Raw genomic sequence first — 12,938 nt, 5'->3', positions numbered from 1 at the left:
AGGAAATACAGTTAAAACTGCTTTGCTTTCTAAAAGCTTCTTATAAGAAGTAGAGAAAAACAGAAGTTTTTTTGTGATAATCAGGTATCTCAAGCATAGCAAGAGATGAAAAAAGGAAGCATTACTTAAGAATTTACTAATGCGGACCAATATAAAATAAATCAACGTAACAGAAATAAAAAAATTACCTTCTATTTGTGGTACTTCTCCCTGAAGTTTAGCCTTGCTTGTAAAAGGTGCATTCTGTAGCACCAGTGCAAACAGCGAAGGAATCAATGACTGCAGGGCGGACAGATACATGTGGAGCTTATGTTCATCCAAGCCATGTTCTCCTTCCTGAAACAAACAAGGCATGAACAGGTCAGCCAAACTGAAAGCTTCCAAGTTACTTAGGCATGTATTCCCTGGCAAGGCATCAATACATCTGTGATGAGCTTCTACCCAGACACACTAATTATAAAGCAATTTAGCCTAATCATAAGCATATTTTGCTTAAGTCACCTCTACTCAAAAGATTCAGGCAATATAGCCTTGGCATTTAGCAGCTCATGCTGATGAACAGACTGATATTTTGAAAGAACATTTTTCAGCACATTTTGGAAATGTGGATCCTTTGCCTCAGAGACCAAGGCATCTCAACTGAATAAACAAGTCACCTGTACTCTGAGAGCAAGTATCTTCTGTCAGTGTGTTAGATAGTTATGAGGTACACAATTTTTCCAGAACTTTTGAGATATCTATCAAACAAAATGTGCAAACTGGATCATAACTGGAAATTACCTAACTTAATCACTCAAATCTACTTTCCTTACTTATTTAATAAAAACTGCAGTTTAACAAAACCTACACAATTTAAACATGGGCAAATGCTATCAGGCTATAAAACAAAACAGTATTAAAGAAGAGTATATTTAGTTTGTGGGAGGTTTGGTGTTTTTTCTTGTTTTTTTTTCCTTCTTCCAAAGTACAAGTAAAGAATACAAAGAAAATTCTCCAAGGCAGAAACAGCTGAGGACATACCCTGAGCAATTTTTCAATTTTATTAAGCAGCGTAGGTATAAGATGGAACTGTAAATTTCCCAGTTCTGTTGTCCAGGCAGCATAAGCAGGTAAAAATACCTGATGTGTTGCACTAACCACACGCTCTGAAGGGTCTCCTAAAGCTGAAAGCAGCAGTTCAAAACCCTGGTAAAAGACAGCAAAGAATGCAATTATTTCCCAAAAACTGATACACACATTTTACCACTCTGTCTTCAAAAACTCAAAGAGAAAAGTTCTTTATTTTCACTTATTTGAAACATTATTGGGCAGCATTAAGCTGAACTACACATAGGCTTTGTTGTAGCAAATGAATCTGTTTTAGTAAGTGATGATGCCAAACTGGCTAATAATATCAGATGGGCAGTGAAGTGGTATGTTCTTAAAGGCAAATAATGAACTATTAGAGCAGCTTCTGTATAAGGCTTACACCTGAAATTCTAAGGCTACTTGTAGTTTTTCTGTTTTGTCTTGGTGATATAGTAAATCAACATACATATAAATAATCAAATTTTAAAAATATCTGGAAAGAATTAATAAAAATGCAGGAATTGAAACAACCCGCTATTATTATACAACTCCATTCATTATTTATGAAATATTTATGGAAAGCATTTTACACATACAGAACCCAAACCAAATTATACCTGTTGATATTTATCTGGATCATCAATATAGCCCATAATGATGCCAAGGCTTTTGATCACAGCTTCTCGTACCAGATCTGCCTTATCTTCCATTAGCATTTGTTGCAGCATGGAAAGTACTAATGAACTACGAATTTCTTTCTGTTTGTAAATGAGAAACAAATTTATTAAAGCAAATGAAACAAGAAATGTGGGTTTGTATCAACTGTAATAAAAAGTTTCCACTTCTATTAGTGCTCACAAACAAAATCCCTTCCTCCAACAATAAACTCCTTTATTAATATTACATGTTCAGCTTTCACAACGGAAGATGAATGAATATAAAATGTCAGTAGCTTCATTAAAAAGGCGTTTGTCCTACTAAGCACAGAACTAAGGTCCTTTCATTCGCATGGAACCAAAAATAACTAACAGCAGTAAAACTACTATAGGCCTAGACTTTAAGTAATCACTGCATTGCTAAATTGGAGAAACTGGGTTTTAATTTAAGTTCCCTCCCCTGATCCTTTCTCTGAAGCTTCAAATTCTAGTTTACCACTGACATAATTTCACTGCTTCTTCTAACTGGCAGCACTCTTGATGTAACATTCCACAGTGTCCGAAGAATGCTACAGTTGGGTGCCAATTCCTTTTTCATAGATTGTTTCCTTAATTGATCCTAACTATCTTTTATTTACCTGATTTTTACTGAAATGAATATTCATATTGTTTTTAGAAACATTTTATAGCTAGATTAACCTGTATTTCTTCATAACAAACTATCTCCTTTTTAAAGCGACTTAGTGAATTTCATGTGTGATATAAAGTAAAAGTCAATGTGACTGTCTATGCATAACATACACACTTGGTAATATTTAAAATTATAGAGGATGCTTACATCATGCATCAGATTTTTCCCTTGCTTTCCCTAGCAGGTATTTGGAGTCTATTAATACTTACTGGAAGGTAAGGTGCTAGAGCTCCACAGGATTCTGCTACTAGTAGCCGTCGCTCTGGGTATTTGTGGTTGATCTGGTAAAGAGAAACAGATGGACTATTTGCTTTGCAGTAACTAGGATTCAAAATGTGCTTAGAATGAACTGCAGAGGGGTGCACACCCTGTTAGAGAGGTATGTCTGCACCTGTGGCTATTCTCAGTTCAGTCAGAGAGAAAAAGAGAAGGTTTTCTAACCAGGCGAGAACCTGGGAGACGGTTGGGAAAGAATGTAAATAATTCTCTAATCTATCTTGTTGTTCACATTGTTTATAGATATGTTCTGCCACCGTGCTTCATTCACTGCACACCAATGGTGTGAGATGTTTTTACTCTAAGACCAATGAAATTAGTCTGCACGACGTTCTCTATAAATAGAGCGCTGCATTTGAAATAAATCGGAGTTCATTCTCTAGCCTTTGACTTGGAGTCTTCTCATTCCCGTCCTGCTCCACAGCGACATGCACCTCCTCAATAAACACTGATTTATCTCACAGAAGTTGCAGCTGGGTACTAGGCAGCCTCAAATTCTTGCACTGAGGCATAAAAGTGAGGCAGTTGTCCTGTAAGACGTAGCTTATAGTAGGGAAAGAGTCAGAGAAGCCCATATGTATATAAGAAGCATGTATATATATGCAATAAAAAGGAAAGCAGCGTGTAGCCTGCTGTACTCTAAAGAATCTGCATAACTCCTGAACTGGCATGACATTAAATACTTTGTCTTATGAAGTCTTTCAGGAGCACTGTTTCTCCAAAAGCTGCACAAGTGCCCTCTAGTGCTCTGAGCCAAGCAGTGTAGCAGAGCTGCCTAGGTCTTGCTGAGCAATCAGTCAAAAGAAGACACCTGTAGAAGCCTAAACACATTTGCAATCTATTAAAGTTCAACTCTCAAGTCCAGCATAAATGTGTCACACCTCTAAAAAAATTCATATTACCAAGAATCACTTGATCCTGTGATATTTCCCCTTTCTACTCAAAAGTTGCTTGGAAATTCTGCCTTACAAATTTAATATTTATTATTGACCCTTCAGAATCAAGTGTGCATTCTGGTGGAGCCAGATTTAGCGGTTCGTGTAATAGCTGTACAATGAAACTAGAAGCGCTTCAATACTTTGTGAATAAAAAAGTCTATGCTAACACGCTGAGAGTAAAATGTGAATTTTTTGATGCTGTCAGATAAAAGAGGATATGAAGCATTTGGTGCAACTGTTTCTTTCTTGCTATGTACTGTATAGCCTTGGTGAGGCAGCCATCTCACCATGAAAAAAGACCAAAGTACTCACTGCCTTCTTTGTCTCTATCTTGAAAGACTTGCCCTTCGGTAGTCTGAGGTCCCTAAAATCCATGCCAAATTCTGGCACAAGGAGGACCTTGGGCAGAAACTAGCAGGCCAGGAAATATTCGAAGAAATTGGATGTACACTAGTCTTTGGGCCCTGATGGGGATGTACCCATGAGTGCTCAGGGATCTGGCTGATGTAGTTCCAAGAACATTCCTGACAATTAACAAAATGTTGTGGCAATGGGAGAAGTTCCTGAGGACTGGATGAAAGCAAATGTCACTGCTATCCTCAGGAAAGGCAAGACAGAGAACCCAGTAAAACACAGGCCAGTCTGCCTCACACCAGCTCCTGGGAAGGTGTTGGAGCAATCGGCCTTACAAAGTATTTCCAAACATCTGAAGGACAAGAAGGTGGCTGGAAATAGCCAGCGTGTATTTACATAGAAAAAAACGACACAACCAACCTGACAACTTTCTGGGATGACTGGCTCGGCACACTCAACAATGATGCCTGACTCAGACTGCTCTGGTATGAAATTATTGAGAACTGTCAAGAATCAATTGTGGAAAACATGATTTTAAAGAGACTTAAATTAACAAATCATAAGCTTCAGGACTAAACTGAGGTCTCAGGCATGGGAGAATGTTCTCTGAGTGTGTCTATCATTATTTTGCATTCATTCATCAGCAGAGCACCTGCAATAATTTTTTTAAGTACAGAGATTTCATAGATGAAAAATATTATGGACAAGTAAGAGGCTGCTTTAAAACCTACTAGGCTGTGAAGGTGGTGAGGCACTGGAAGAAGCTGCCCAGAGAAGCTGTGGATGCCCCATCCCAGGAAGTGTTCAAGGCCAGGTCGGATGGGGCTTGGAGCTAATGGTCTTTAAGGTCCCTTCCAACCCTAACTTCTTTATTAGTCTTTAAAATCTTTTACTTATGTACCATCTTTTTAAATGCAAATTCCCCTCAGGCAGCAGAGACACACATCATCTTCTGGAGCTCTGCCTACCTGAGGGAAACAGCAGTGACTAGTTTCAGCTGGTTTAGGTGGTCTGGCATAGCAATATGAATATCACCCCTATATTGCAAAGACATTTTGGAGGAAAAAAGACCAAAATGTCTATCAGGTTTCTGTTCACAGAAAATGAGTAGCCCTTGGAAACTAAATGTAACTAAAATGTTTATTATGATTTCTTTTCCTTTTGTCTTTAGTAAGCAGTATTCCAATTTTAGAAGCCAATAACTCGTCACTAGTTTTGAGTGACCCTTTTAGCATGCACAGAGCCTTAAACTAAACTGAGTTAGTTCCCAAATTTTTACCAGCAAAAGAGCAGGTAGAGAGTTTAAAAAGACTAGCCTGATAACTGAGCTCCACAATGTATCAAAGAAAAGGATGAATTTCCTGAGGGCCCAGTCCTTCGCATCTGTGAACAGATTTTGATTGGAGACCAAGAGCATGAATCCTTTTCATGATTTATACATCTACTGCAAAAAATAGAAAATTATGTCTATACTAGAGTTCCTTCTACAAACTCAAGACTTGTGACAGTAAGACTCAGCTGGTATTTCGCTGGAGAAAATAATGACCTGGTTCCAGTACTGCCAAACAAAGTCTGGCAAACTGCATTAAGTAAGTGCACTATGCCATATGACTTGGCAGTCTGATATGCTGTACTTGTACAATTGGACTCATTTCTCTTTTGCATCAGCAATTAGAAAGAAGTGGATTACAAAAATGTGCTCTTACTGAGGTGAGATAGTTTTTTTCAAGCACAGTTTCATGAGGACTAAGAAAACAAAATGTTGCTTACAAAATTAGGCAAAAATACAGAATTCTTTGTATGGCTCCTTTCAAACTACTACTGTCATGAGACCTTCACTTAATCAACAGCTACATCAGTCATTCACAACAAGCACGAATGCTGCATATAATTCGTACTTCTACTGTCAGAAAGCATTAAGGCTATTAAAGCTTAGACTTCATTGTGAAACACAGACTGCTGTATTATGCAAGGAACAGTAGAAAACTACCAGACCAGAAAGACTCTGCCATCAAAGCAGGCATTCCCACTCTGTCATGGCTTAGTTATTCATTGTCTTTTCAGGCAATGATGAACTCCCTTTCCTTCAACGTGGTAGGAAAATACAACAGATTTTCACCTGAACTCATGCTGTTTTGCTTCCATGCATCAGATGAAACAGTAAAAACATTTTCTATTTGGTTGTTCAGTTATTTCTATTAATTTGGAGTATCTGTGAAAAAGATCACTGATTCTACAAATGACATGTAAACTTCAGGCTCATCTCACAGGTGCCCACCTATGAGAGACGTGCTTATGAGTACTCTGGTCTTTGATTGTCTGTTTAAGAATTTAAACTAGCTGGTTTAGGGACACTGCTCCAGGGACTTAACAGAACATTAAAAAAAACAGCAAATAAAACCTTTGAATTTCCAACAGGCTGGAAGGCAGAGTAAAAATTATAAAGGTACCCACCTAGCAATATATTACACAACACTGATGATGAACATGGGCTTATCTACACTTCAATATAACAAGCTTATTCAGGTACAAGCAGGTAACTAAAATCTCTCCAGATAGTCTTTAGTAAGGTTTCTGCTTCTGAGGTGTTTTTATCTTACATAAAAATATATATGATGAGAACAAAGAGCATCCCAATATCTTTCTGAGAACCAATCCCAAAACCTCTCCCTCGAACAAGTAAAACTCAAATTTATGAACTTTTAACTGATTTTGGAGCATAAAGCAAACGCTAATCAGTTACCTGCTCCCAACACTGTGGTAAAAGTTCAGCTTCTACACGTGTTGGTCCAACATGTCGGGCAAATGCCACGCACCCAGTGAGTATCATCTGTCTGAAAATATAAATGTAAAGCTTTAACCTGTTTATAAAGTTTTATAAAATAGAACACATATTCTTTAAGTTAGGAAAAGCATAAGCTGACAGGCAATAGGTAGTTTTCTGCAGTCAAGATTTCACACCATCTGTATTGACTTAAAGACTAAATATTAAATTGAAAGTCACTAATATCCCTGCTCATTGCAGGGTGGGGATTTGCTTCCATGACCTTCAAACATCCTTTCCAACCCAAACTGTTCTATGATTTTACCTTGTTTTATATTCAGAATGCCTTTTCCAAAATCTTGCAGATCCTCAACTCCATATCCAGTCTGAGAATCTCTGATTTGAGTATTTCTGATTTTCTAAAATCTGAGATTGGGAGTCTCTGACTAAATCTCTCATTTAATTCTTAGTACTGAATACCACCAGGCAGTAAAAGTTTACCTAATTACTATCATAATTACCTAATACTATCACACCATCAGTATTTCACTGAAGTAAATTGATTTTATTTACAAGCATTTGCAAGATTTAATGAACTTTCTTCAGAGCAAGCAGCTTATTTCTTTTATGATAGAGTTTTGCAACATTCTAACATGCAAGTTACAGTCATCTCTCACAAAATACTGGACTTCACTCGTGAGAAATCTTCTAAAGCCCACTAAAAAATGAAAGCAAGTAATCAACCGGTAGGATCTATGACCACCTGTTATTTGTATTCATATTCTTATACTTTACCTTTCATTAGTTTGCAAGAAATTGCCATTGTAGCAACAATTTTATAGGCACAGAGGTATATATAAAATTTCAGTAAGATTGTACTAAATTGTCATTTGTGATATTTTATTTAATGAGTGCTATCTTGCTAGGATGTTTTTACTTCTAGTTTTCCTGTTGATAGGATTGGAATAGTACCAACTTTGCATGCAATTCACCAATTCTATTTACCTTAAGAGCCTACATGAATTATTAAATACTCAGTTTCAAATGACAATGCATGGACATGGATTCAATTTCATCACCTCCTCAGTAAGATTAGGACACCACTCAGAGTTTATTATTATTCCTCTGTCAAATGTAAGCCAGAATTAATTTGTTACCATTTTAGTGTCATGTCTAGACTCCTAAATATTTTCTGTACCAATAGCATCCCCTTAAGGTTGAAAGGCAGAGATTCTGCTGGTTATCTTTTAACCCCTTAGAGAACATACTCCATCAAAAAAAGACTCACTCACCTTAAGAATTTTTTAGGAGAAAGATCCTATCAAAAAGTTTGGGTTTTTTTTATCCCAGCATTCTTTATGCCAACAGTCAGAGTAAGCTCTTTAATGTTGTGTGTGTTTGGGTTTTTTACCTCTCTACCACATTCAGAGAACTAAGCCTTTGACTAAGGTAAAAAGTAGGGAGAAAACAAAAATGATTCTATAAGACTCAAGAAATCAACAGCTGATAGCAATACGGAGACAAAAGTCTGTGGTAACTCACAGTTCTACTGCAAACAAAATAGGCATTTGAATGACTGTCTTTGGTTCTGTACACTGCACCTAATCACAGAACTGGACAAGATAATATATATTTTTAAGACATTAGAAAATAGCAGAACACAGTAATCACTTGAAGTTTTCTGCATTATAAATGGGACAAAACAAAATACTTTTTCTTAAATAAAATATTTTTTAAAAAGTTCCATGAAATCTCAAAATTAAGTCAGATTTATTTTTGCCCTGCCTACCAAGATGAGAATTTGAAGATATTTCAAAAATATTTTAAAATAAGGTTTTAAATATTCTACTGCAGCCATTTTAACAGCATATCATAACAGTCAGCATTTCAGGGAAAGGAAAGTTTTAAGGATCTGAATAAGAGGTGTTTGAAGCAATGTTTTAATCTTGTCCTATTAGAGTCAAACATTAATCTCACTTCGTCATGACTCAGCCTCCAAAGCTAACATAATTGTAGAAAAAGGAGGTTATGTGAACACATATTTTTCCTTTGCAGAAGAGAATTTGATAGGCATTTTTAAAAGTTGAATAGGACATTAATGAGCAAAGCCATGAGGATAAAAGTGGCCTTGTTAAAGATCATGTTAGTGTACAAGAGTACAGAAATATACCAAGCACCAAAAAGCATCTCCCATGAGCAAGAGGTATAATCCAGGCCTTGTGCTTCACTGTTAACATACTTCCGATATTTGATATTGCAAAACAATATAATTATTTTAATGGGTTCATTCTTAGAAATGCAATGTCACATTTCAGTCTCTTGCATTTAGTAAATTAAAAATGTCAACTAATCAGCTGCTACATCAAGATACAATGCAGTAGGCCTGTACAGTACAGTAGAAGGTAGACAAGTAACAAGGGATAATTTACCTCATCGGTCTGGCGACTAAACCTGAATGTCTTTTCTCACTTCATATTGCACAAGACTGTTAAAATATTATTTAAATGTACGTAGATAAAAACAAAGCATGCACAATACACTTCCATACAAATCTATAAATATAACCCCCCTTTAATTCTGAAAAAGTATGTTCTATTTAATTACTATTCAGAATCTCTTTTATTTAATGAAATCTTAATAGGTTTTCCATCAGGTTATGGCACCTTTAGAAGCAACTATTACTTCTATGTGTGCAAATGTATACTATGCATATGCATGCTTTGTCCTAGAGTTTATGGCAGACTCTTTTTCCCAGATTTCTCACGGAAACAATTTATTTTTATATATAAATCTCTAATTCACAATAAAGATTGAACAAATTCAAGGAAAAAAAGCTTTTTCTTCCTTCTTAACTAGTGGAAAAGCCATACCTAATGCACCTATAGGGGGATATGAAAAGTCTACTTGATAAACCACCAATCCTTTAACAAATTAATCACAAGAGCCTCCAAGTGACATGCAATTTCCCTCCCCTTCAGCCACAAATTACTTTAGCTTCTCAATCCACATGGGACATTCAACACATTTCAGAAGCAGATTTCTAATGACTCTGAAGTAGAACCTAGACTGCATCTCTTTGTAATTTCAATCTGCATGCTGCCACTATGCTACAAGTTGCTTTTGTTTATTTAATCTTTTTTTTTTTTTTTGGTCTCCAAAACCATGGCTTTCAATTATACTTAATCTCTAAATTTTACCATGAGAACAGTTAGAAAGATGCCTGAACACTTCAGTTTTGGAGAGTCTCCAAAAGAAATGCTTTCCACCTATTTCATAAAGCCTGTTTTGTCTGAAGACAGCCTGGAACAACAATAGATACAGATGCTTTCCACAACATCTCTAATGAAAATAATGGAAAGAGCTACAGATCGAACATGAAAAGTCATTCCACAGCTAAGAGAAGGAAACATACCAGCTTGGGTACTGTCTTTCAACCTTAAGGATATTCTCATCAAGATCAGTACAAAGTCAGATTTTCTGAGCACTAGTGAAGAATTACTTTTATAGAATAAAAGGTGTAATTTGTTTCAGAAGCTTAACCAAAATGAAACAAAGTCCTTAACACTTGTCAGACCTAGATGACTGCTACGTTCTTCTGAATTTTTTATTGCTACCATAGTAATAAGCCATATGTAGAAAGAGCCCTATTTTCTCCAAAGAAATGTGGTGGTCATCTGAACAAACATGTAGATCACTAAGGTTTAAAAAAAAAAGCTATTTTGATTTCTACATCAACCAGTGCTAAGAATTATGATGTTAAAGATCATTTTAACAAAACAGTTTAAATTTCACCTTTAAACAGAAAAAGGAACTGAAATTACACCGTAGCTTACAAGCACATTCTTACATTTCAGTAACTAGGTCATGGAAATGGAAAGTCCTGAACTTGGCATAAATTTGTCAACACTATATAAGCAAAACACCAGCTTAAACAAAGCTTTTTTAATACCACTCAATAATATCCAATCTTTACTAGTTCTGCTGCTTGCACAGAGAAAAGAGTTCCTGCTTGTCCCATATCACACAAGCGCAAACACACCTTTGCTCATCGTCTGGTCGTTTGATCAAATTGAACAGTATGTGCAGAAGCTGATCTCTCTCTTTGGGTTCAGGATGGAGGCAGGCTGTACACAGTATGAGTGGGATCAATTCCTAAAAAGTTGTGGGTAGGGGAAAAACAACAAAGTAAAATTGCTTTGGGTATACATTCATTTACTGCAAAAGAAACTAAGAAGATAAATCTAAAATCACATAACATCAAAACACTTAGAAAAGATACTTTGGAGTCCTGACATCTTTTAAAGTGACTTGAGGAAAGTGAAAGTCTACAAAAGGCAGAATTATTTTCCTGCTAGGAAAAATCAGGGAAGAATCAGCACATAATATGAAAAGTTCTGCAAAGATTACAATTAACATATGCAGGTCACCTGTAACTAGAATTAGAGGACAATCATGGTTTCAATTGTTTTCACTACCTACTGAACTGAAGCTCCACAGACAACTATGGAATAAAGCTCCTATGAAAAAATGCCACAGAGTTAAAGATTAAAATTTCCAATTAAGCATCCACACAGTTTTGTGCACACGTTTGAAAAAATAAACATTGAGAAATACATTGGTAAAGGTGACTGCAGACAGATTTTGTGTTGACTGACAATTATCTGATTTTTGTAAAGGTTCTACGATTTTTTTTCCCCCATACAAAAGTGATCTCTGAAGCTGAATTTTCTTTTTGGAGCAATTAAAACCCCTTAAAGGAATAAATTACAAAGAAAATACTGTGTAAAATACAGAGACAAAATATTAGGATCTTCATAGTGAAGGCCTCCTCCTTTCTAAATATGCCTACAAAGCTCATGGTATTCATTCCCAGAAGACACATATGTTTCTAAAACATTGTCTGGAAGTCCCTTCCCTTGACCTTGTTGATGTGAGCTTTTACTCCAGCTGAATTTGGAAGCCAGACAGTTTTTAAGTGATTTAATATCTTAGGAACAGAAACATCACACTTGGGTGGTCAGGAAAAGAACAAATTAAAAATCAGTGTTTGGAAAAAAACATGGGCAAGTAATCTGGAGATCACATTGCACACCTGCTGTGTACTTTGGAATAATTTTCAGCAGAAAGACTTTTTGTGAATTATTGTGACAAATAAGCAGGTGACAGTGGGAAATGCATCTAATGTTAGTAGGAGAAATTATACAAAACCTGGAAAAATCTGTGGTTGTTTAGAATGACTTTGCAGGGAGGTGCAAATTTCTTCTTGCAGATATTCAAAGAGACCTAATCATGATATTCTTGTGGACATGTGGAAACACCACTGACAACATCCTCACTGCTCAACCTGTATTTTCCTAAACAGCAGGAGCTCTATTTATATTAAACATAGAAAAAGACTCAATTTTTGAGCAGTGCCTAAGCTAGCTAGTCAACTCCTGACAAGCTTTTTTTTTTTTTTCATTTTACAAGAATTCTACTTGATGTGCTGTTTTCCATCTCCAAAGATGACCAAGACACAACCTATACTGTATTTTAACATTCTGTGATTCTGGAGGATGTATTGGCAATATTTAACTCAATTATGATGCAGATTAGGGAATTTATGACAGAGGAGACAACATGGAAATATCCTACCTATCAATCAAAAAAATTGAAAAGGAGAGGAGAAATGAAAAATAAATTTTAATACTTTGAACATTTCCATTTTTTAAATACTTTTAAGATTAACTGGGGTTGTTTTTAAGTAAGTGTAGCACAACACAAAATAACATGATCTGAAGACTTGCATTAAAGAAACTTTACAAATTAAATTGCATGAAGAACTAAATAACTTTCTTCAGCAGAGAGCTTCTTTCCCTCTAGAATCTACATGTTAGATCTCATTATTTCTGGTTACTTAAGATTTTTGCTCATTTAAAGTTATGAGAAGTCAGAGGCTTTAACTTATTTAACTTATTTTTTTGGACTGCGTTGAATTTTCTGTCCTGCAAACACTGCTTTAATTTTAAAAGATTTGAAAAAATATTATTAAAATAATACCACATCAACACCACTCTAAATACCACTACTTACACATTAAACTAAAATCTTTTAAATAGGAAATCGGATTGCAATTTGTAGATACAGAACAAATTTACTACCATAAAGAATAAAGCTCACTTAAAAACTTAAACCTAAATATACATCTGTTA

At 35.7% G+C, this 12,938-nt stretch overlaps 1 protein-coding gene across 5 annotated transcripts in view; it reads right to left on the bottom strand.

Moving 5' to 3' along the window:
• RELCH (RAB11 binding and LisH domain, coiled-coil and HEAT repeat containing) overlaps positions 1 to 12,938 on the bottom strand; it is a 77,051-nt gene that overhangs the window by 24,538 nt on the left and 39,575 nt on the right. For all 5 annotated transcript variants that reach the window (XR_011001435.1, XM_068197761.1, XM_068197745.1 and 2 more), the window contains 6 exons: positions 10,787 to 10,899; positions 6,727 to 6,817; positions 2,625 to 2,696; positions 1,686 to 1,826; positions 1,021 to 1,185; positions 189 to 336 (listed from right to left, as the gene is read on the bottom strand). Coding sequence is in view for 4 of the 5 variants with exons in the window: in XM_068197761.1 (XP_068053862.1) it covers positions 189 to 336; positions 1,021 to 1,185; positions 1,686 to 1,826; positions 2,625 to 2,696; positions 6,727 to 6,817; positions 10,787 to 10,899 (730 nt within the window). In the remaining variant the exon portion in view is untranslated. The remainder of the gene's footprint in view (positions 1 to 188; positions 337 to 1,020; positions 1,186 to 1,685; positions 1,827 to 2,624; positions 2,697 to 6,726; positions 6,818 to 10,786; positions 10,900 to 12,938) is intronic.

The sequence above is a fragment of the Anomalospiza imberbis genome, chromosome 1, assembly GCF_031753505.1.
Source record: "Anomalospiza imberbis isolate Cuckoo-Finch-1a 21T00152 chromosome 1, ASM3175350v1, whole genome shotgun sequence".
NCBI classification, from domain to species: domain Eukaryota; kingdom Metazoa; phylum Chordata; class Aves; order Passeriformes; family Viduidae; genus Anomalospiza; species Anomalospiza imberbis.
Note: the sequence above shows the minus strand (reverse complement) of the source record. Positions and strands in the feature narration are given on the sequence as shown.